Source organism: Puntigrus tetrazona, chromosome 2 (genome assembly GCF_018831695.1).
Source record: "Puntigrus tetrazona isolate hp1 chromosome 2, ASM1883169v1, whole genome shotgun sequence".
Classification (NCBI taxonomy): Eukaryota; Metazoa; Chordata; class Actinopteri; order Cypriniformes; family Cyprinidae; genus Puntigrus; species Puntigrus tetrazona.
Genome location: NC_056700.1, coordinates 9,521,659 through 9,542,232, shown reverse-complemented (window position 1 = coordinate 9,542,232; position 20,574 = coordinate 9,521,659). Strand labels below are relative to the sequence as shown.

The 20,574-nt window shown below is 37.8% G+C and overlaps 1 protein-coding gene across 1 annotated transcript; it reads right to left on the bottom strand.

Annotated features, from left to right (window-relative positions):
- Positions 1-2,709: 2,709 nt before the first annotated feature.
- plppr4a (phospholipid phosphatase related 4a) lies at positions 2,710-19,205 on the bottom strand. The gene is made up of 7 exons (XM_043224544.1): positions 18,686-19,205; positions 14,105-14,290; positions 10,753-10,882; positions 10,299-10,494; positions 7,451-7,508; positions 7,144-7,317; positions 2,710-6,385 (listed from the first exon to the last, which is right to left on the bottom strand). The coding sequence occupies exons 1-7, from the start codon at positions 18,761-18,763 to the stop codon at positions 4,883-4,885; spliced, it is 2,325 nt and encodes a 774-aa protein (XP_043080479.1). The 5' UTR covers positions 18,764-19,205; the 3' UTR covers positions 2,710-4,882.
- Positions 19,206-20,574: the final 1,369 nt, after the last annotated feature.

Here is a 20,574-nt window from a genome sequence, read left to right as displayed (position 1 = left end):
ATGTCTAAATTTCAGTCATACTATACACATTCACATTATATATATATATATTTTCCAACACAATAAACCTTTTTTTTTTTTTTTTTACTTTCAGCAGCCATTACTCCAGTCTTCAGTGTCACATGATCCTTAATCCTCACAAGCTCATTCAATATGCTGATTTGTTGATAAAGAAACACTTTTTTTATTACTGATTAATGCGATTCATGAATAGAGAAATAAGAAAAATTTAATTTACTTGATTTTAACAATGTAAAAGCATTTACTGTCCCTTTGATCAATTTAATTTATGGAACACAGTTCAGCCAATCATAATCAAGGACCTGAATCCCTTTTATAAAGACTTTCTATTCAGTACTTACACTGCCAATTATTAAAATAAATGGTTGCTTTTTTAGAAAGCCACATTTGTCTCTTTAAAGACATTTAGTAATAAAAGTCAAAAGTTAATAACAATGCCAAAAGGCAAATAAAAAAGGAGAACATTAATACCGTGTAATACTTAGATCAGTATTGTTAGCCTTCAGGCAGTCTGCTGTTATTGGTAAATGGGATAAACCCATATCCCTTGCTGTAATTTGGTCAAGTAATCTAGGGGACAGATGGTTTGGATGTATACTACATGAAATGTTTTCTTTCTGCCAAATGACATGCTGATACCACGCAACACAATATAAACACAATGTGTGCTTTACATTGTCAGCTTTCAGGTTTGAAATGATAGAAACATAAAAAATCAAGATTTTCAAAAATACACCATGTACTTCCCAATGTTATACTGATAAGAGACTCACCATTGCTCACCTTCATTTTAACAAATGCTATGTTTGCATTAGTCAGGTGACATAAAATGTTTCATGCTGGAGTATTTTTAGTGAGGAATGGTTCTTCGCTCCGGGGCAATAACACAAAGTACAACAGCCCAGCGATAAGCCTGAAAGTAATGGATCGGGCGTCTATCTGCAGCATTGTTGATCACTTATTCTTTTTAGAATTGTCTTGCTCTCTGATACATTACAGAGCTGTTCACGCTCTACTCCCCTCTCAACACAATGCATTTGGTCTTCAGGGGATACTGTGTAAAATGAAGGGGAGTAAGAATCTCTTCCTCAATTTAGGTCAGCTTTCTGACCTACTTAGGACCCGCTGATTGGATTCAGCAATGCTAACCAGACCCACTTTCCTGGCTTTCAACACTTCCTAGAGGAATGTGTTTAATCCAAAATGCCAGATGTACAGTACAGAATCAAACACTGAGCTTGGCAGAGCATTTAAATAAAGATGAAGCGGTTTTGAAGTAAAAGGAGACCTTTGATTCTAGCTATGAGCATAATGTGAGGTCATTTGCTAGAGCTGGTCAGTGCGTTTACTTAAGATGCGCCCTAAGGACCGACAAGACTTGGATACATGCACATGGGTACTACAGATCACTGGTTTTTAGCACAGACAGACTGATGAAAGCCTGTTTGCTCCACAGATTTTTTGTCTCTTAGTTCTGCCTTTGCTTTCTTGCAATTCTGAGTTTGCATCTATCAATTCTGAGTTGGCATCTCCCAATTTTGAGAAGAAAAGTCATTTTTCAGAATTTTGACATGTAAAATCACAATTACTTCTTTATACCATAATGGAATCAGATTTGCGAGATCTAAATTTAGACTTAAATTGCCATATATTGCTCATAATTGCAAGGAACAAACTGAGAATTCTACGAAAAAATGTCATAATTGCAAGATATAAACAGAATTCGAAAAGATTATATCTTGCAATTTCTTATCCTTTGTTTCTCAGAATTGCAAGAAAATGGTATAAATACATGCAATCATACCACCGAATACAGCAATTAGGAAAAGGTAATTGCTAAATAACCTTTTATGTAACAATCCAGACTTTTCTCACACAATTTTCTCAGAACTAAAAAAAAAAGATTTGCATATGAAATCTGAATATATATGAAAATATATGAAAGTTCAAATTGTTAGGTAAGAAATTGCAACCTTTTGGCAAGCAACACTATTACAATTTCTCATATAAGGTAAATTTAACTATAACTGACCTGATAGTAATTTCAATTTGAGTCAGCTAGAAAATACTTAGCAACTACTAAAACACCTAGCGACATGCTAACAACCGCCCAGAACACATTTAATACCGCATAGCAAGAAAGGCTTGGCAACCATGCAGAACAGCTTGGCATTACGGAAGAAGAGTTTAGTACGGGCCAACACAACTTACTTTTTCTTGTAGATCATTCTGGCCAAGAACTGCTCAGTTACACAGGACAAAACTGACATATTAAAGCAATCACTTATGTGCCATTTGGAGATAGTTTGTTAATGTATACACTGAGCTATAATATGCTGAAATAACAGACGAAATAACAGAAGTGTACAGAAAAAAACCCTGAAAACCCTACAAACGGTAACACAACCTTTTTTTGGGACTGATAAAAAGTCATCTGGTCCTTACATAAACTGGCAAGCAAGTCATATTTGAGCTAGATCGAGAAAATGCGTACTAGCTTTGTGTGCAATATGCATCAGATGGTTTGTGAACAGACTGTGGGTGGTCTGTGGGCATATAGAAGAACTTTTTGTCATAAATAAGAAAAGAATCAGAGCACTTCACAAAACCGCTCATAAACATGCGATTATATATGCTTTTGATAATTTATGACACCACGCAGAGCACTATGGAAATAAAAAATGCTTATTTTGGCTGTGATACCAAACATTTATTTCAATATATATTAAGACATATCATCCTCAATCAAAATACATCGCTAAACAAAACCCCACAAGGCGAAACTTTCAAATAACCGTCAACAGGTTCAACCGAAAAGCCATATCTCTGATGCACCATATCTGGTTTAGAGCACTAATAGAGCAAGTGTCTCTATGACACTCAAATAATAATCCATTGATCTCTCTTACGTTTCAACAGTTTGCTGGCAAAGTTACAAATACCTATTTACAGGGGTAAAAAGTTTGAATGATTATTCGGTTGATTCCGCAGAATGAAATAAGAGTATAAATCAAGGGACCAGCCATCACTATTAAAGGCATCATTTACAAAAGAAAAGCAAAACAAATCCTTTAGTTACAGTACATACAGTATTAAGTCACCATGCATATGTAAGGACAGGTTAAAGCCATAATGTGGGGTACAATTATACTGTACAAGCATATATAAAACTTTAAAATGTGTTGGTTCGGAGTCACTCTTTTAAAACAGACATCAAAATATGCATATATATATCAATGAAATCTAAGTTCAATTAAAAAAAAAAAACCCAACATCATATAAATGACACTGTACATGAATTAACTACATGTATCTGACACTTTGTTCAACATACATTCTTATTTGGCAATATTTATGTATATATTACAATATGGTCCTAACAAGGATGTAAACAATGAGCTAGAAATACAAATACACAGTTTAGAACTGTGTAGAAATATACACGCCACACAGGACGAATCTTAACATTGTCTATTTGTGTATTTTTTATTTAAAACTTCTTAATTTATGCAGCACTTGTCATTATGCAGTGACTGTGCTCATTCTTCAGTGCCATTTGATGGCACAGACAATGGATATTTAAAGCAAAGTCAGTGAACATCTGTCAATTCTGCACCGTAATCATTGCAGCAGCAACGTTTTTTGTACAGTTACTGCAAAATGGAGCTAAGTTATCACTAGCTAATAGGCATATAATACTTTTTGAGGCACTCTATGAATATGATTATTAGTATTTTTTAGACGTTTACAAAAATAAGCAATGAGTTCCCGCTGGTACCTTTGGGGGCCTCCTATTGCTCTCATACTGTGTATGCTTCTCTGCAATGTGCAGTGAAGTATGAGTCATTTGTTTATGCCCACACTCTTAAAAATAAAGAGGACAACGCACCCCAGTAGCTATATAACCCCATCCTGCCAGGCAAAATAGGGGGACAACTAAGAAAATGATGTACAATACATCACTGTAAACATATAGGAATGGGCCATAAAACACAATTATAATTGTGCTCAAGCACACTACAAAATATGAGAGCTTGCAAATCAATATATATGAGAGGAGTAGTGCTCACTGGCCTATGGAACCACATAAAAGTTCTATATTACACAAAGGCAATATGACATTAATGTTTGAAGAATGTATTGTTCTCTGCATTACAATGCCAAAGGCTGAGTCTCTATAAATTTATTGTCTCTATGCCAGCAAAGAGCGCTTTCAGCTTTTTGAATGAAAATAGCTCATTCATGGTCACTAAAACACACAGTGCATATGGTTAAACAAGCCCCCTAAACAAAGCATCCATTTGGTTAATACATTGTTGCTAAAACCCTCTGTAAACTTCACAATAACATTCTCCTATCTGTCTAAAAGCTATGAGTCTGACTGAAAGCCCAGCTGAAATATTTAAAAGCAACATAGTGGAAACCATTTTTTCTCCTTAAGCACGAAAAGATGTGATTTAATGGTCCAGTTTACATACAAATATTTATATTGAGAAAATATATATAAATTTACAAAGTTTTTAAAAGCACCCATGTTGCCATGAGACAACAGACAATTCTTATAAGACAATGGATTCGATAACAAAGCTAATCCAAATGAGATTCAAACAATCACATTTACCAAACAGCCCCAAATTTCACATTTTGTGCTTATGTTATAGTAACGAGGCCTACAGAATGTAGATTGAAAATGCACAATGTTGTCTTACGTGTTCTGGAGAGTGCAGTTGTGTCTAACGGTCAGGGAATGTACATATGTCCATAATCACTGGCTCTACGCAGTCCCCTAACAGAGCCTCCAGTCTTCAGAGTTCAGAGAGCAAGGCAACTCTTAGAGGATTGGTAAGGAAAGAGGGTTCTTTTACTCCTTGAAAGTCAAAATGGGGGGAGGTGTAGGGGAGGGTTTGAAAAAGTGAGGCAGGTTCCTGGCATTATCAGGACTAGGTCCTCTGTCGGGCAGCAGGATGATGTTGCCTTTCCTGCGTAGTGTGGAGTCTCGACTGGAGGTGGTGGAGAGAGTTTCTGACGTGGCTTCACTGCTGGCTTCCACTGGTGTGACTCGGATGGTGGTGATACTCTGTTGATGGTGGTGATGGTGGAAATGGGGATGATGTGGGTTGCTCATGTCAGGTAGGCTCCGATTGCCATCGATGGAGCCATAGCCATCTTTCAATGACTCACAGCTCTCGGAGTCCCGGTTCAGGTCGTTGAGCTCAAGGGACTGCCTGATGCTGACCCGCTCCTGCGGTTTCCACCTCCAGGACCCGCTGCCATCTGTAGATGGTGGTTTAACCACAGGCTTGTTCTCAGGGTGGGCTTCCACTCGAATGATGCCTGAGTTGGGTTCCTGATCCATGAGGGCTTTGTAACGGATGGATCCGGTACAACTCACGGTGCTCCCCTCACTTTTAGGACTGCCGTGCAACATGCCCTGCTGCTTAGACATTGCGATGACCTGCATGATTCGTGGCTGGCTGTTAGTCCGACAGGCGGTGCTCTTCTCTGCCACCTTCAACCATTTCGACCGTGCATTCCCAACCCCTCCCCCACCGTCATTCAGCTCCCCACCATCCTCGTGAGGTGAGAAGCTTACATTCTCTTGGGTTTCTTCAGGAATGTGCACCAGTTGGGATGATCCTGGTCGTGACTGGATCGATACCCTGGCTCCACCAGTTAGACCACCAGAGCTATTATGATTGGCTAATGGCACAGCACTAGCGGCTAGCTTCATGTACTGCCCGGGAGGCCCACCACGGAGCTCACCATCTAAGCCCATGGCTGAGGGTTCAGAGCTGCAGCGGAGCTCCATGTTTCGCTGGGGAGACAGTTGTCCAGCCTCAGCCTCCATCACCTGCAGAGACAGCTTGCGGTTCTCATTCTTGGTCTTCCATTGTGAGAGCAGCTGCTTGGAGCGTGTGGAGTCCATGGAGGCATGGATAGCAGCATGGCGGCGAGGCACCGGTTCTTCGACTCCAGTTGAGTGCACGCGGGGCAGAGTGTTACTGAATGTCACAAAGCTCTCCTTGCAGAGGGGACTAGGAGGCGTAATGCACTCTACCTCTGTGCTTGCCCTTTTCAAACTGGACATGTTCTCTCTGTGGGACGGGCCACGTAGAAGGATGCTCTCAGAACGAGCTGAGGTGGGACGTTCCCGCATGCTCAGGCTCTTAGGTGGCAGTAAGCGTGGTGGATCTGTGTTCAGGTTTGGTAGAGGTCTCAGAGGCTCCCGCATAGCAGGTGGAGGCACCACTGGCTGGGGTTGTGGTGGAGGTTGCGGTGGCTGTGGTTGCCGGAGAGGAGGATGTACATGTATCTTTAGAGATGTGTCTTCACTAGGTTTAAAGTTTCCAACTGCATACAGACCCTGGAATAGTGTTCAAAAATGCAGAATATATACAGCAACATCAGTTGATAGATGCCATATAGATGTTAGTCATGATAGTTATATTAGTTTTGCAAATAAAAATGATTTGAGAGACCCTTGTATAGTCTATTCAAAAAGTTATATGGTCTCCCAGTCTGACCAAACTAGTCTCTAGCTGGTTTATGTTGTAGATTAGAATCTTCTCCAGTTAATGGAAACAGTCTTTAAGAGTGTTGAGTTGAGGCTTAGCTTTACCTTGGTAACCAGCAAGTCTTTCAGCCCAACCATCTTCCACAGCCAGAGCACCAAAGAGCATTACATAGTTATTTGCTTGACCTGATTAGCGTACACTATGCTGAGCAAACAATAAAATCAGGACCTGATGTACTGATATACCTCAGCTGTGTTAATTCCTCCTAAAGGAGTTTTGGCATTGTTGTTGATGCTAGGGTGTACATAGCCCTGAATAGCAGACTGAGCAAGGAAGAAGGAGAATTAGTGAGAGAGGAAGAAAGAAATGGTGGGAGGAATGTGAGGGGGGTGTGTGGGTGGAGAGCAGAAAAGAAGCCACAAGGGATTTGCATGTGTGAGCTATTTTTATCTCTATTAAAACAGCATTGTCTTATAGCACCTCACTAATTTTCTATGATTCTTTTCAAGAGTCAGGTTTCATAGAGTAATATGGATTTGTCATGGGAATATGTAAAATGAATTATTATCCACAGAGCGCCTTTGAAAGCCTCGACAACAAGACTCACCAGGTAGACGGCTATGCCCCCTCCGATAAGAAAGCCACAGTAGACATCCACGGCATGGTTCTTGAACTGAATTATGCGAGTCAGGCCACAGATAATGCCGCAGATGATGAAGGAAAACACCAGGAGTGGCTTCAGCAGCTTTGATGAGTCAGTCAGAGTGGCATTAAAGTACATCTGTGGAAGGAGACCAGCCTTTTGACTGAAGTTTAATGAAAATGCTTTATAGTGGAAAGGACAGTTGGATTATTTGGCATGCAGTTAGATATCGCTTGAGTCAACTGTGCCATGAGTCAAGTGGATTACTTACGGAGATGTACACAGCCGCAAAAGCTGCCAGAGTGGCGTGCTGAGATGGGAAGGACTTCCTGTAATGAGAGACAGACAGCCTTTTCAGATCGTTTTCACACTGAACACATTTGAGGTAGTATACCATGCTAAAGGACAGATGGGAATGGAAAGCTACAGATGATCATGCCTATAGTTCCCTAACTCATATATATATATATATATATATATAGCGCCAAACAGGATCAGAGCTTTTTATTCCCAAGAACTAGATATTCTGGAGACACATTTCAGTGTATGTAACCGAAGCTTAAGTCTTCGGACACACACACACACACCAACCCTCTTTACGTCTAATTTTTACGTTATACAGAATGTCTGCATAACATATAATCACGGCTATTGAAAGTGCACGAAATGAGTGGAAGATTGAAAAGCAGAGCTGTGCAAATGGATGTGTGTGGGTGTTCTGGAATGGGCAGCCAGGTTGTGAGCGAAGCAACAAGACTGAACTCTGTGTGGGTTTTACAGGAACGCCGTGTGCCAGAGGACAGCGCCACTTTCATTCTACTGCCTTCACATTTACCTACACTGTTTATAGCAGGGATTATATACAAATCTATTGATCCAACCAGACCTGTAAGTAGAGTCACTGTGCAGCAGGCTCATTAACATTTTGTCAGCCATAATGTGACAAATCATCTTTTAAAATTTTTGAGTGAACTTTTCATAAAATCATTGAGTCATTGAATCATTGTATGACACAGGTATTTTTATTGCAGATGTTTGCTTTTGGAGAGGTACCGAAATGGTACAATAATTTTGCCAATTTGAACTAGAAGAAGAACTTTCTATGAGATTATCACAGATGGAGGCAAATCTCAGTGTACCACTTTATTTAACAGTTATACCTATTAGTTGCTTATTAGTGTGCATATTACTAGAATATTAGCCATTTATTAGTGCTAATTAAGCAAAATTAAAGCCTTATTTTATGTGACTTTATTGTACATCCCTAAATCTACCCAAAACCTAAACTTAATAACTACCTTACTTACTATCATGAAGCAGCAAATTAAGAATTTATTGAGAAAAAAGTCATAGTTAATAGTTAACAGTAATAGTTACCTAAGTGTTACATAATTTTTTTCTAGAAAATTTCTGTTCTAAAGATAAATCAAAATTGACTTTTTTAGTGCATGTTTACCATCTTATTGTGATTAATTCATTGTATGCTACCAAAAATGCTGCATTTTCATAATCTTAAATCAAAATATTAGGTGACACTTTAGAATACGCAATACATATTCACTATCAATGAGGGGTTTCCCCTCAATAAACTACTTTGTTACCTATTAATAGCCAGTAAGGTGGTTTTTAAAGGTACAGCTCACCCAAAAATAAAAAATTGTTTATCTGCTTACCCCCAGGGCATCCACGATGTAGGTGATCTGTTTCTTCAGTAGAACACAAAGATTTTTAGCTCAAACCGCAAACCGTCTGTCAATCATATAACGGCAGTCAATGGGACTCACGGCAATGAGAGTAAAAAAAATCACACAGACAAAAGCAAATTAAACCCTGTGGCTTGTGACAATGCACTGATGTGTACAAACACAAAGCGATCGGTCTTTGCAAAAAACCGAGCAATATCTATATAGTATCTTACCTCCGATCCACTGCTGTGTCTAACTGTCCTGAGCATGTTTCTCAACAGAGCCCATGTGTGATACATCTTATTCTTTGTGCTTTATGGCAGATTGCATACTTATACTGACACTCCTAATGGTCCATTTAGAGATAGAGATGGTGGTTGATCGTAAAAAATATATATAAATATTGTTTTTTACAAAGACTGAATGTTTCATTTCTGTACATATCAATATATCACAAGCCACAGGGTTTAATTTTCTTTTTTCTGTGTGTTTTCTTTTATTCATATTGCTGTGAGTCCCATTGACTGCCATTACTTGAATGACAGACTGCAACGGTTTGAGCTAAAAAATCTTTGTTCTACTGAAGAAACAAGTATATCTTGGATGCCCTGGAGGTAAGCAGACAAACATCAAATTCTCATTTATTGGTAAACTATCCCTTTAAGTTTAGTTATGGGGCTGGATTTAAAAAAACCCTAACCCAGGGATATAAAATATAGTCATGCAGAATAAGGTCTTAATAAGTGCTAATAAACAGCTAATATGCTAGTAATATGCATACTAATAAATAGCTATAGTTAATAGTGAGAATTGGTCTGCTGATCTGACCACACGGGCTACTGAATAATGTTAACCACTAGCCAAACAGATATTCACACACAGTTTTAGCAAACTCACATTCAGCATGGCTCAACTGACCCTTCGTACTGACATGCAATCTAATCCAATCACAATGTTGAATTTGTTTTTTGTTATACAAACAGACCAGACAGGAGAGCAGATTGGACTTAATGAAAAACTTGAAAAATTGGGTTCATTGAAGTGTTTCTGCATTTGAAATAAGATGCCTTCTGATGTTCATTCATGTTTATTTCATGATATCATTAAAGAGCCGCAAATGGCATTTATTTTTTGAATTTCTTAAAGAATTACAAAATTTGAAAGCACAGATGTCGTTTCATACCAAAAGTAACTTTCTCTGTGGGTGTGTTGTTAGTTTTCTCGTTGCTCTACAAAAAAAAAAACCCATCCAAACAATTCCCAGAAGGTAAAATTATATCCTGCCCTACATTTTTTCTTGTTCACAACATCACAACAACCATTTTACATCTATTTACTGGCCACAATAACAAAATAGTGTGTAATGCTCGTTCCAAATCGAGATTATTTTGGATGTTGACGAACTCCAATCTGACACAGATACCGCTTTCTGACCTGCCAGCGTTGATTGCTGCTGGATCAGGCCCAGAGCAGATGTCATCCACAATGAAAGAGTTTTCATCACAGGAAGTGTTGAGGCTGGTGTAGTTGGGCTTGCACACAGTGAGGAAGTAGGGAGCATGGTATCCTGTGGCCAACTGGATAATATCTGTGATGAGTGCGGTGATGCACAAGCCAAACACATGGACCCCTGCAAATGAGATAAAAAAAGTGAACACACAGAGCTTTTTCCTCAGTCGTATAAAGCAAATGCTCCATTTCATAAGCAGCAAGAAGACTTCATAAGCTAGCGATAAAATAGAAGGAGCTTTCATTATTAATATCAAACTCTATACGGTACAAGACTATAAAACAGACAGAATGAGTCAAGATCAAAAGAGTATAATATTTATACAAGCTATATATTGCTTTTTATAGAGTCACAAAGAGCAAAAATATATACACCCACCCACAAACCTCACAGCTCGTCGGATGTAAGAATTGAAATTGCAGCCGGCAGCGTTTATGTTAGCCTCTGTTTTGATGGCGATGTTTCTTCTGGCCAAGCAGCAGTACAGGATCCCTTCCCCAATCATAATCTGTGGGAAGATGGTCATCTGTGTTTACCCAAAACATGCAGCACCCCCTGTTTTATCCAGAGGTCATTTCTAATACCGTCACTGACACATCAATTCCATTACTGTAATTAAAGTAATCGCTCCAATCCATCCATCCATTCATTCATAGCCATATGAGAGGGATTTCATCCAAAAAGAAAAAAATAATAAATAAAAATGACGAGGAAAGGGGGTGTCTTGAAAGTCATCCAGGCCTCCACTATCGCAATGACTAAACTGTTAATTCCATGTAAATGAAAAGCAGAAACCCGTAGATTTATATGTAAATGCTTCTGAAGGGGGCATCTGCTGTGGAGGATGAGATAGAGGGTGAGAGAGATGAACAAGTGATCAAACCCTCCTGAGATCACACTTGCTGCACACCTACAGTCGAGTGCAGCACTCGAGTGCAGCAGGCGCTAACATAACAGCTGGAGCTACCAGCAGGATACACATTCACACGCCGCCCGCTAGCACAGGCCCAGCCATAATACCCATACAGTACTAAGCCCAAAACTCGTTTGGGTGATTTGGCAACGAGAGAATGTTGTCGAGTGATTAAATGTGGCGCGATAGTCAAAACGATGGCTCAAATGTCTGGACTGAGGTGACCATTTTATGGAAGAACGTTTCCTTCACTGAATAAAAAACCAAAAAGGTTGTTGCAACTTTTTATCTCACAATTGTCACTTTTTTTATGTAACTGCGACCTTGTATGTCGCGGTTCTGACTTTCTGACTTGAAATTGCGAGTTTATATCTCACAGTTTTGAGAAAAAATGTCAGAAATGCGAGATAAAAAAATCGCTATAACCTTTTTTATTTTATATTCAGTGGTGGAAACGGGCTTCCATATCGTTTGTACAATGCTTCACTGCAGATCGACCACAGACTTTATTTACAGTGGGTGACAGATGCAAAATGCAAAGGATAACCAACAGTGATAGCACTTAAATGAGCATAGACGCCTTGCTAAATTAATTAGGCCAGTATGGTGGAGCACCTAATGTGATGAAAACACCCAAGTGACGTGCTGGGGAGTTGATGAAACAAATATGTCATTAAACATTAAACGAATCTTCTCTCTGATGAATATAGGTGCAGCGTGGCACTTTTAAGATGACGTCGATGAGACCAACACCGGAATAACGAACTTTGAAAGCAATAGTGAATATAACAAGAAACTGAGGCTTGTATTTTTGTTTTTTAAAAAAAAAAAAAAACATGGTTTGGCAAACGATATGTTCGGATAATGTGTTCTTCTGGCATTTGAAATAAATGAATATGTGTGAAAAAGATCCTCTCTCGTCTACCGAGCGCTGTTCTCTGTGGTGCCTCCGTAAAACAGTTTAAGGCATGCTTTCATTGGGCTTTTAATTGTGGCACAAACACTGGTAATTTGACGAGCGCAAACATTTGTAAATCTCAGTGTGTCATTAATTTGAATACTCTCCTCCTATAAATTTAGCATCAGAAAGAGAAACTCCTACAAATGCATATTCAGTAAGGTCAAAAGTAAGCACTAATTCGTCACTGCACATCTTTAGTAAACCCTTACTATTTTAGTAATATAGTAGTTATAACTCACAGGCTTTTTTCTAAACCATACAAAGCAACATATATACACAGAGCATATTTCTAAGAATTCAACACATTTTAAACTGAAATGTCCTTTTTTTTTTGACTGTCTTGCAGTAATAGTCATTGATCCAGTTGTGACCCAGTGACCTATTTCTTCAAAAGCTACACCATCGTTCAAAGGTTTGGGGTTGGTAATATATATATATATATATATATATATATATATATATATATATATATATATATATATATATATATATATATAATTTTTTTTTTTCAAATTAGTCTCTCATGTTTACCAAGGCTGCATTTATAAAACAAAAGAAAAACATCAATATTGTGAAATAATATTGCAATTTAAAATAACTGATTTCTATTTGAATTTATTAGATTTTTCTGTTGTGTAACATTCTGTTGTGTTATCACTGCCACATGATCTTTTGCAGATTTGATACTCAAAAAGTACATGCCAATCTGATACTCAAAAACAATTTCTTATCAATGTTGCGCAAAGATCGCAATAAAATTATGCACATCAGACCGGCCAAAAGCTCAATGTGGGTGCTCAACCACAAAAACAATTTCCAATTTCAGACAAGAAAAACTAAATTGGCACACCACAGCTCCAAGAAAATATTTATTTATTTTCTCACCACAGGTGATGTTTTTAATCTAAAAGCTCTTTATCAGACAGTCAGTTTTTTTTCTTTTCATTTCATTTTGTTTTGTTTTTGTTTTTTAGCTTTTTAGGCATGAAGTTGACAGCATTTATAAATATTTTCAACAGCTGGGGTGGGCCAACTTAGTTTTTTTGGTGTGAAATTGTTATCAATGTCGTTCTGTTTAATATTTTTGCAGAAACTGTGACACGTGTTTTCAGGATTCTTTGACGAATATAAGGTTTAAAAGAACATCAAGTGAATGTCTTGGTTATCACTTTTTTAATTGATCTTAATGCATTCTTCCCGAATAAAAGGACTGATTTATTAATTCAGTGAAATGCAATATTACTGAGCCAAAACGTCTGAACAGCAGTGCAGTTAAAATATGGCTCTCAAAAGCCACAATACTAAAAACAATGACAAACTTCCTTCTTTTGAAAACCCAAGGAAATGTGACAATGAGTTCTTTCAATTTTTTCCATCTAGCTGCAGTGACAATCTTGTAAAACCTCAACATGCATACAGATGGTACAATGCAATTGAGGGCAATCTATTAGACTCATGAGTTCATCACCTAGGGTCTTGATAATAGACTCACAACGTGCCCGGAGAGGCTTAGTGCCTTATCAACCAAACGATGTTCGAAATGCATGCTGGGTGGGTGGCACACAAAATTTATGAAGAGGAAAACATGCATGAAAATGGAGAGAGAGAGAGAGAACCCAAATAGAAACGCTAACAACAATTTAGCTGAGATGAAAGCAGAGAAACCCATACTTAAGAGCGATTATTTTGACAAATATGCTTTGGTTCCACGTTTTTCCAAAAAACGTTTCAAAATCAATGACTACTTCGATTTTTGTCCGAACAGAAGCTCTTGAGAATGAGAATGTCCCTCTAATACCGCCTGTAATTGACCAGCAAGCAGCAAATCATGGTTCGTGGCTAAAGCTGTCGTTTACCGTCACCGCTGGCCCGGCGAAAGCCAGACTGAAGAGCATGAGGAAGGGGATGACCTCCTTTGTGGGCTCAATGTAAGGCATGCTGAGACTGCGGTCATTGCAGCTGTAGCCTGAACGCACTGGCTTGAAAATATCTGTCAGCTCCAAGAAGTATAAGCTGACCACGGAGGACACCAGAATTGGGAGCTGTAGAGATAAAACAGAAGGAATGTATTAGATGGGTCTTGCTTACTAAATATGCAAAATGAGTAGAAAACAACAATGAAATTATGTTAATTTTATTAGGCAAATGGTGCACGTTCCTATAGGTTTTGTATCGTATCATGTGACTTCTCATCTGTATTTTTCCACTGTTTCATGTTTAGAATTGGCATGCGTTTCCTGTACAGTGGTGCATATATGATAATGCGATGCATCACTGGAGAAACCAACTAGTCACGACTGTTTCCCAAATTCACAATAACATGGTCTTTTGAACTAAATTGGTTCAGCAGTATATGACAGAAACTGAAGACAACGCACACAGTTGGAGGAGACATAACTCAATTCAATTCTAGATATTTTAAGATATGCCACAGAAGAAAATTTTTGTGTTCCACAAAAAAACCTTCAAAGTTTCTAATTCACATTCCATAATGCACATTTGGCTCATTGCATTTTTAAAAATGACGGTGACTTTTTTAAACGACTTTTATACGGTGTGTCACAGTTCTAAGTGAATGAAAACATCCTGCAAATTTTTTTAAAAGAAAAAGAAAAGTTACTTTTTTACAGCAATAACAAAGCAATATGACCAACCTTGTGTTGTGTCACTATTGTTTTACTGAAAAAAAACAGTGTTTTAGTACAGACTTACACTTTGGCGGGGCTCCCATGGGATATATATATATATATATATATATATATATATATATATATATATATATATATATACACACACACACACAAACACACACATCAGTTTACATTTAGATATATACAGCTCTAGACGTTTGCTGCGTAAATCCATCAGTTGATTTTCACGTTGGTCTAAATGAAAATGCGAATTCATTCACCACTAGGTGATGCTTCGGTAAAAATATCAGTTTCTTTGGTAATGGCTGTAGACAAAGCAGCACTGTGCTTAAAAACACTGCTTTATGAAATGTTAATTGAAAATCAGACCAATCACTGCAGATCAGTGTCACGCAAATGAGGTGTTTGGACAAAAATTAACCGTTGAATAAATCATTAGGGAGTTGCTGCGCGAGTCCATAAATGAAAATACATAAGACAATGAATGTGTTTTTTGACCTTTCATGCATGTCAACCTGTTGTTGGGGATTCCCAAAACCGAAATACGAACCTTTCATAAACCATAACTAGGGCACTTTAAGAAAATGCAATCACAAAAGATACATTTTGCAGAAAATCACAGACAGCATGCTATTTTGACTTAAAAGCATTAATGGTCATTCTAATTAAAGAGAATTAAAAGTAGCCTTCTGCTTTAGATGAGTGTTGCTAAACTACAGCACTGCTAAGTGCATGAAATCATTAACCAGATTAATGATTGATCAATCAACTAATTAAACTGCTACAAACGACTGTGACTATTATTTAGTCCCTAATAACAAATGCATTTTCTTATATCCATATATGTGTTTGCAGTAAAATCACATCCTGTCTTTCCTGCACTAGAGAAGTCTTTACTCCTAGTGGTTGAAATTCACGCTAAACTTTTCTTAACTTTGTCACATTAGTCACTCAGTGATATATCTAGCATAGACCACGGGCGCTCATGTGGCAGGAAATCACCAGGTCTCCATTGAGAGTGTACATTTGGGATCAAGTTGTTGAACTTTTAAACAATTTAAAGAACATTTAAACAATCTGAAGAACTTTTTACACGCAAAGAACCTTTTGAGGAATGCAAAGAATCCATGGATGTTAAAGGTTCTTCAATAGATTCCAGTTATTTTGCTTAATTTGTAAATGTGTTCATGTATATTAAAATGGAACGGACAGTAAAGGATGTACTACATGTTAGGATTGCTTGCTGTGCCCAAGAGAACGATCTATTTAAGTCCATGTCTTATAGCTGGCTAACAGTGCTTTTTGGGAAACCCACTCCAGATACGCTGTTATCCTTTTAAATTGGATTAAGTAATATTAATACCTTAAATTGTCTCCTAAAAAAGAAAAATCTCTTGGTGCAAAAGCAGAAAAAGCACTGGGAGATCCTCGTTGCTCGAAACCTAATGACAATGGCTGTGTATCGCTTCTTGTCAAGCTAACTGCGTTATGTTGGTTAAGTTATCTCCGATACATATAATGAGGGTTTGGATGAAACTATGCGGGAGTTACATCCCCTGAGGCTTTTCACACTCGTCATCGGTACTAGGTTCACGCTAAGGTTAGACGGAGGATGTGTGATTACGGGGAATCAAGGTTATTCTCAGGTGAACGTGCAAGGAACTTCTTCATGTATCGTAGAATTACTGTTGTCATTGACACAGTTCACCTCATAGTATCTCAATGAGCAAGGATCAGCTGGAGATGTCTTCGCTGCGGCGGCTCCCAGGAGGAAATATATTGCGCCGTGCTATGCAAAGTGGAAATATGCCGTCGTACTGAATAATTACGAAACTTGAGCGGACAGCGTGAAGATCAAAGGTGGGGGTAGGGGGTTTAATTACTGTAATCAAGCCCCTTCTAAAAAGGGGAGAACATCTGCAGCAAAAGCCCCTGTGGTTTAAACTTCTAGTGATGCTGCATCTTACAGCACAAATACTAATAACATCCATGATATTTGCACTGGACCAACAGGAGTTGCAAAATTTGAATAACGTTTATTATCTAGGGCCCACCCATAACTCTTTAGTAAGCATATTAATTCTTAATTGTTAATGCTCATTTTGCCTGTTTTTTTTGATTCTGTTTAACACTCTAACTTGCTGAACATTGTGCTTTTATGGCTAAATTGACTGACAGCATTTAAAACAGAGCTTTATTTTTTATGTATCTTACACTTTATTTTAAGGCGTCCTTGTTATAGCATATTTAAGTACTGAGTAATATTTATTAACTAGAAGTACTTACTATATATGGTTAGGGTTAGGATTATGGTTTGTTTTAGGGTTACTTATAATTATTATTATAGTTATAATTTATTGTTACTTTAATAGTAGGCACATGTAACATGTAATAAAGATGCAATAAAATAAAGTGTTTTTTTTTTTTTAAATAGCATAAACTTTAAATATTTGCTATTTATTAGTTGCTGGCTAAAAATAAAGGTTATCTGTATTTTTATATCAGTGCGTAGCTAAAGCTCAAATGAATATTAGATTCAGAATATTTTATGAATTACCTAGCAATTTGATATTTAAATAATTTTTCCCCTTTTTTTTAAAAAACATAATAATCTATTGGTCAGACACCAGTGTGGAATGCCAGCTTATTGTGTCAAAATATTTTTTTAAATTATTATTACCTTTTCATGAGAGGACAAATTAAACTTTTTGGCCATCTTGTAGTTCATTTAGTAAACTGAAACATATTAATGAAACAGGGAAGTTAATTAGGCGAAGTTAGTGAAGCGAAGCACATTAAATTACTCCGTTTTTTAATTCATTCTCAGATTAGGACAGAAACAAGGTCTCTGCAGCGAGGCTACTCTATAGAAGGCAACCAGGTCACACCTGGGAACGTGATATTAATTTCAGTGCGGCCAGTGAGCTTGGATTCAGTCTGATTTGAAAAGTCTATTTCAGGTATGTTATTTACAGGACCTTACGTTTGATGTTGAAATCTTTCTCACTGCTAATTTCACAAAGTAATGCGAAGTCGATGCATTTTTACATAGAGCCACTCACAAATATCTTGCAGCAATTCAATTTGCCCTCATTCTCTAAAATGAATTGTTTAAACCACATAGAAAGCCAAACGTCTGTAGTTTAATACACAACGTAACAGTATAACATTCTTTAAAAGCATTCAATTCAGCATTGACAAGTAAACAAGACAGATCAAAGACTGCCACCATTATCTCCATGACACCAGTGATCAGCACTCATTTGTTTGTGATATCTAGGCCATGTCAGATTAGCCTTCATATATTAACTGTCCATATCCTACCCCGCTATATTAATACTGCCCTCTTAATTCTGTGAGAGACGGCATCGATTGTATCTCATTTAATGTGGATGATCTTCTTCACTTAGGCTAATGCTCTACTAAGGCCATGTTGTATGTCAATGCAATCATGAAAAGAGTGCATTTGAACGGCAGGCATCAAAAAGCAAGCCAAAATTTGATGCGCAAAAGCCACGACACACATCGCGCACATCTCCCTCGACACTAACACGCCGCCTGATACACAACAAGTGCATCGCATCTGTCCGCCTCACGACAACAGCTGCATACAGTATATGTAAAGTTAACGAGCAGTAATGAACACAGTAATGGTGTTTCCAATCGGCTCGATTGCTTTGATTTTGAACGTGGCCATCGCGTAAACGGAGACCACCTTCAACTCTCTTCTGTTAATTAGGCACGATACAAAACGAAGAGCTTTTGGTGCGCGCTGCCCTCACTTACCTCCACGAAATAGAAGCAGGGCAGCAAGGTAACGCTGTCTTTGGTCATCTTGCCTTTGAGTCTTTCCTTCGCGGACATGATAAACGGTACGTCCCTTTAAAAAAACGGTGCGCGGAGAGAGGAACGCTTGAAGCCCAGCTGGTGTAATTTCTCCCCGTGTGCGGCAATTGCGCTCCTTTAGGCTGTCGCTTTCTCCATCCCCAAGTGCGCTTTTACTGCGGATACGGAGACAGGGAAAGACGCTGTATCAAACCTGGCGACATCATGACTGAAACCATGACAACACAATCACCATCCCCCGAGGACGCGCCGTTGGAGACGTTAGCGATGTCCAACGCCGATTAATGTTTCAAGCCAACCTTCAACCTTCTGAGCAGAGGCAATATGCTGACCGGATGACGTCAGAGGTGTGCTAAAAACCCATTTTCACCAGAAGCGAGCGCGCGCGCGCACGTGCGCGTGAGGGAGGTGGGGGGCGTTCACGCTTCTTTACGCTATCATTACTGTCAAACGGCTCAAACTACGGCTCGGATGGGTTAGAGATAAGGCGTTTTCTTTTACGAATGCGTCTTATTATACAGGACAAATGGTTTTTAGGCAAGACTTTGCAATCGTTTGCGCGAACGAATCCCGTTGTCAAAACATTGTAAAGTGTATAAGAGGGTATATCCACCTTTACGTCTACAGCGTAGATAAGAAAAAAGATGCTGCAGTTTTTGCAGTTTTGCGTAACGTTAAATATTGCTTTTCATACGTATGCATAAATTGATAGACGAAAAACAAAAAGTAAAAAGAATGTCTGGAGTCTGTATAGATAATAAATGACTCGGTAGAACTATATTTTATTTAACATGACTCCGGGTTATTTTTCCCCTTAAATGTTCCTCTAAACTTAATATCATAAACTCATTCAGAGTAAACTTAGAAATAGTACAAAGCCGACATAAATCTGCTTTGAAGTTTGTTTTAGTGTACACACGCGCCACCTACTGGATTTTTAATTACACTTTTATTTGAGATTTATTTATTATTATTATTATTATTATTATTATTATTATTATTATTATTATTATTAACTTTATTAACTTTATTAGCTTTAATCACCAAAGAGTGTTCTCATGTGTTTTGATGTACCAAGATAATTGTGAGACAAGAAATGCTATTTAGAGACCTTACGTCCTAGTTTCTAAGACTGCGCATTAAACACTTTAGGGACATAATTATGGACATATTTGTTAAATATGCAGTATGACTGGATGAGTGAAGTATTTTCCGGTTGTCAAATTCTGCAGCAGAGTGACTGTGTGACTGTTTGAGCGTTTCTTGTAAGAAATAAATTCTCAAAAGACTTTTGTCTCGTACCTTTTTATAATACTCTGCATATAGGGTCATTCTCATACTCAATCGCTTCATGATTTTCTTTGCACCGTATCCAGTACATTTTTCAGTACTTTCAGTTTGATGCGTCCCTAGAGAACAATATGCATATTAGTAAACCATTATGTCCCGTAGGCTACTTAAATACTGCTTTAAATACATAGGTTAAGAGATTTAAATGATGAGCATTAGCATGAAATGAACTCTCTAGTCATACACATTCAGTCTTTTCTCCCCCTGAACCACATTATAATACCATTCATATTGCTTTTTTTATTTAAAGAATAAAAACTTAATACTATAAAAACAATACAGGTTTTTCACTTAGGCTGTTTTCAGCTTTTTTTATGTTCATGTAAAAATATGGCACGCAGTTGCTGAAAAACAAAGGTATTAACATCATTCATCATCACATGACACGCATATCTGAGAAATAGTTTGTTATGTAACTTGAAAAGTTAAAACTCTTACTTTCAGATTCCCTTAAACCTTTTTAGACCACATCAAAGACT